This window comes from Octopus sinensis, unplaced genomic scaffold (genome assembly GCF_006345805.1).
Source record: "Octopus sinensis unplaced genomic scaffold, ASM634580v1 Contig03533, whole genome shotgun sequence".
NCBI classification, from domain to species: Eukaryota; Metazoa; Mollusca; class Cephalopoda; order Octopoda; family Octopodidae; genus Octopus; species Octopus sinensis.
The window spans coordinates 1-5000 of record NW_021826630.1 but is presented as its reverse complement, the minus strand read 5'-3'; the positions used below and the strand labels follow the sequence as shown (position 1 = coordinate 5000).

The window sequence follows — 5000 nt, the reverse complement described above, 5'->3', positions numbered from 1 at the left end:
ATATATATGTATGATGGGATTCTTTAATTTTCCCTCTATCAAATTCACTCACAAGGATTTGGTCAGCCCAAGGCTGTATTAGAAGACACTTGTCCTAGGTGCAACTCTATGGGACTGAACTTGGGGCTGTGTGGTTGGGGAGCAATATATCTATATAAATATATAAAAAATTAAAATAACAAAGGAATAAAAGAAAAGAAATTGTATTGTGAGCTTCATTGGCTTACATCTGTTTCTGCTATGAAGCAACACATTCATAGCTTAGTACTTGTGTATCATGCAAGCTTCACCAGAGCTTCAAAAATTAAGTACGAGTAGACACACACACACACACACACACACACAAACACACACACACACCACACACACACACACACACACACACCACACACACACACGCACACACACACACACACACATGCCCCTACACATAAATATGTAAACACTTACCTGGGAAAATCAATCCCACATTTCTCTTATATCTCTTCATAATACTCCTTTTCTTTCGGCTTGATTTTCTGCCTAGTAAATCTTCAAATAATGACGTTGTAAATGACTCGAAGATACTAGGTATGGATGCCTTACTGTAAGGAGAGAATAGATACATACATGTATATTATATATGTTATTTATATATATATATAAAGGGAAAGTTTACGAAAATAAACAAAAGACGAAGGCAGGTGGTGTACAAACAAACAGATGTATTAGTATAGTGCTCAGGAATAGAAAAAGTCTTTTACGTTTCGAGCCTACGCTCTTCGACAGAAAGGTACACGGAAAAGATAGATCGTTAGCTACTACACACATTTTCTCTCTCCTTGTTTCTCTCCTGTGTACCTTTCTGTAGAAGAGCGTAGGCTCGAAGCGTAAAAGACTTTTTCTATTCCTGAGCGCTATACTAATACCACACACCACCATACCACACACCACCATACCACATACCACCATACCACACACCACCATACCACACACCACCATACCACATACCACCATACCACACACCATCATACCACATACCACCATACCACACACCACCATACCACACACCACCATACCACATACCACCATACCACATACCATCATACCACACACCACCATACCACACACCATCATACCACACACCACCATACCACACACCACCATACCACATACCACCATACCACACACCATCATACCACACACCACCATACCACATACCACCATACCACATACCATCATAACACACACACCATACCACACACCATCATACCACACACCACCATACCACAACACCACCATACCACATACCACCATAACACACACCATCATACCACACAACACCATACCACATACCACCATACCACAACACCATCATACCACACACACCATACCACACACCACCATACTACATTACCACCATACCATACACCACCATACCACATACCACCATACCACACACCATCATACCACACACCACCATACCACACACCACCATACCACATACCACCATACCACACACCATCATACCACATAACACCATACCACACACCACCATACCACATACCACCATACCACACACCACCATACCACACACCACCATACCACACACCACCATACCACATACCACCATACCACACACCACCATACCACATACCACCATACCACATACCACCATACCACACACCATCATACCACACACCACCATACCACACACCATAATACCACACACCACCATACCACCATACCAATAACAACAACAACAACATGATTTTAATGAATGAGATAAAAATTAGAAGTCATCCTATCTGAAGTAGAGGTCATGGAAAGATTGTTAAGATTAAATTAAAAGGATTGAATTGACATAGCCACAATGGTAGATGTTTTATGGTGAGCAGGGTCAATTTAATCTGACCCCAGGAATTTTGTCTAAATTTTGAAGCCTGGTGCAGCTCTCTGGCTGGCCAGCCCTGTCAAACTGTCCAACTTATGCTGGCATAGAAAACAGATGCTATATGAAGAGGATGATGATGATGATGATGATGATGATGATGATGATGATGAGGATGGTTGATGATGATGATGATGATGATGATGAGGATGGTTGATGATGATGATGATGATGATGATGATGATGATGATGAGGATGGTTGATGATGATGATGATGATGATGATAATGATGAGGATGGTTGATGATGATGATGATGATGATGATGATGATGATGATGATGATGAGGATGGTGATGATGATGATGATGATGATGATGATGATGATGATGGTTGATGATGATGATGATGATGATGAGGATGGTTGATGATGATGATGATGATGATGATGATGATGGTTGATGATGATGATGATGATGATGATGATGATGATGAGGATGGTTGATGATGATGATGATGATGAGGATGATGATGATGATGATGATGATGAGGATGGTTGATGATGATGATGATGATGATGATGATGAGGATGGTTGATGATGATGATGATGATGATGATGATGATGATGATGATGATGATGATGGTTGATGATGATGATGATGATGATGATGATGCCTATGATGATGATGAGGATGGTTGATGATGATGATGATGATGATGATGATGAGGATGGTTGATGATGATGATGATGATGATGATGATGCCTATGATGATGATGAGGATGGTTGATGATGATGATGATGATGATGATGATGAGGATGGTTGATGATGATGATGATGATGATGATGATGATGATGATGATGATGGTTGATGATGATGATGATGATGATGATGATGCCTATGATGATGATGAGGATGATGATGATGATGAGGATGATGATGATGATGAGGATGATGATGATGATGATGAGGATGATGATGATGATGAGGATGATGATGATGATGATGAGGATGGTTGATGATGATGATGATGATGATGATGACGAAATCAAATGGACTTTACCTAACAGTTTTGTTGCTGTTTAGACACTCTGAGTTGATTTTATGCAGAACCTTGTCATGGATGTGTGGCTCTACAGAACTGCACAAGTGCAGAGAGAGGACTAATACGATGAGACAAACAAAAAGACTTCTGAAAAGAACGTTCCTCATCTCCGTCTGGTACTTCATTCCTTACTGTGGCCTTGATATTGTTGCTCGCTTGTTTTCAAAAGAAACCTTTTCCCTGAAATCAGAAGACGCATATATTTATTTCTTTACTACCCACAAGGGGCTAAACGCAGAGGGGGTAACAAACAAGGACAGACAAAGGAAATAAGTCGATTACATCGACCCCAGTGCGAAACTGGTACTTATTTTATCGACCCCGAGAGGATGAAAGGCAAAGTCGACCTCGGCGGAATTTGAACTCGGAACGTAACGACAGACGAAATACGTATTTCTTTATTACCCACAAAGGGCTAAACACAGAGGGGACAAACAAGGACAGACAAAGGAAATAAGTCGATTACGTATTTCTTTATTACCCACAAGGGGCTAAACACAGAGGGGACAAACAAGGACAGACAAAGGAAATAAGTCGATTACGTATTTCTTTACTACCCACAAGGGGCTAAACGCAGAGGGGCAACAAACAAGGACAGACAAGGAAATAAGTCGATTACATCGAGCCCAGTGCAAAACTGGTACTTATTTTATCGACCCCGAGAGGATGAAGGCAAAGTCGACCTCGGCGGAATTGAACTCGGAACGTACGACAGACGAAATACGTATTTCTTTATTACCCCAAAGGGCTAAACACAGAGGGGACAAACAAGGACAGACAAAGGAAATAAGTCGATTACGTATTCTTTATTACCCACAAGGGGCTAAACACAGAGGGGACAAACAAGGACAGACAAAGGAAATAAGTCGATTACATCGACCCCAGTGCGTAACTGGTACTTAATTTATCGACCCCGAGAGGATGAAAGGCAAAGTCGACCTCGGCGGAATTTGAACTCGGAACGTAACGACAGACGAAATACGGCAACGCATTTCGCCCGGCGTGCTAACGTTTCTGCCAGAAGATACATATATTAACACATACATACACAACACCCCGCTCCCCCACCACATCTGTAAAATCTATATAAAACTAGTTAAAAACTATAAAGCAGATTTTTCTGAATTTAAAAGTTGAATGAATATATGTTTCTTTACTGCCCACAAGGAGCTAAACACAGAGGGGACAAACAAGGACAGACAAAGGATTAAGTCGATTACAACGACCCAGTTGCGGAACTGGTACTTTATTTATCGACCCGAAAGGATGAAAGGTAAAGTCGACCCGGCGGAATTTGAACTCAGAACGTAACGGCAGACGAAATACGGCTACGCATTTCGCCCGGCGTGCTAACGTGTCTGCCAGCTCGCCGCCTTTATTATATAGTTGAATGAATATATTTCCACCACTTTGCTGTTTTTTTGTTCCTTCTACGAAATAAGAAGATAAATTATGGAAGTGTTATTTTAATGAGTTGTACCATTTATCACCTGATGAGACACACCTACACTGCTGGTTGCTCCTGACCCAGTTGTTAAGAGTTCCACCCGTGAGGGATCGATTCTAGATGTGTCAAAGCAACTGTCGTGATTAAATAATAAATTCTCATATATTCGTCTTGTGTTTTTTCATTTACCATATATATACACTCACAAACGCCCGGTCTGGGAATCGAAACCGCGATCTTACGACCGCGAGTCCGCTGCCCTAACCACTGGGCCATTGCGCCTCCACACACACACACACACACACACACACACATACATTGATGATCAATGGCTGGAATCTATAAATATTTCAATGTTGCTACTGCAGGCGCAGGAGTGGCTGTGTGGTAAGTAGCTTGCTAACCAACCACATGGTTCTGGGTTCAGTCCCACTGCGTGGCACCTTGGGCAAGTGTCTTCTACTATAGCCTCGGGCCGGCCAAAGCCTTGTGAGTGGATTTGGTAGACGGAAACTGAAAGAAGCCTGTCGTATATATATATATATTATATATATATATATATATATATTCTTATTATAA

The 5000-nt window shown here is 41.4% G+C and overlaps 1 protein-coding gene across 1 annotated transcript in view; it reads right to left on the bottom strand.

Moving 5' to 3' along the window:
• The window catches only part of LOC115227477 (phospholipase A2), a 9370-nt gene extending 6182 nt beyond the window's left edge, over positions 1–3188 (bottom strand). Inside the window, exons 1-2 of the mRNA XM_029798290.2 lie at positions 2933–3188; positions 451–584 (exon numbers count right to left, since the gene is read on the bottom strand). Of these exons, the coding sequence (XP_029654150.2) occupies positions 451–584; positions 2933–3099 (301 nt within the window). The 5' untranslated portion in view covers positions 3100–3188. The remainder of the gene's footprint in view (positions 1–450; positions 585–2932) is intronic.
• Between the last annotated feature and the right edge of the window lie 1812 nt (positions 3189–5000).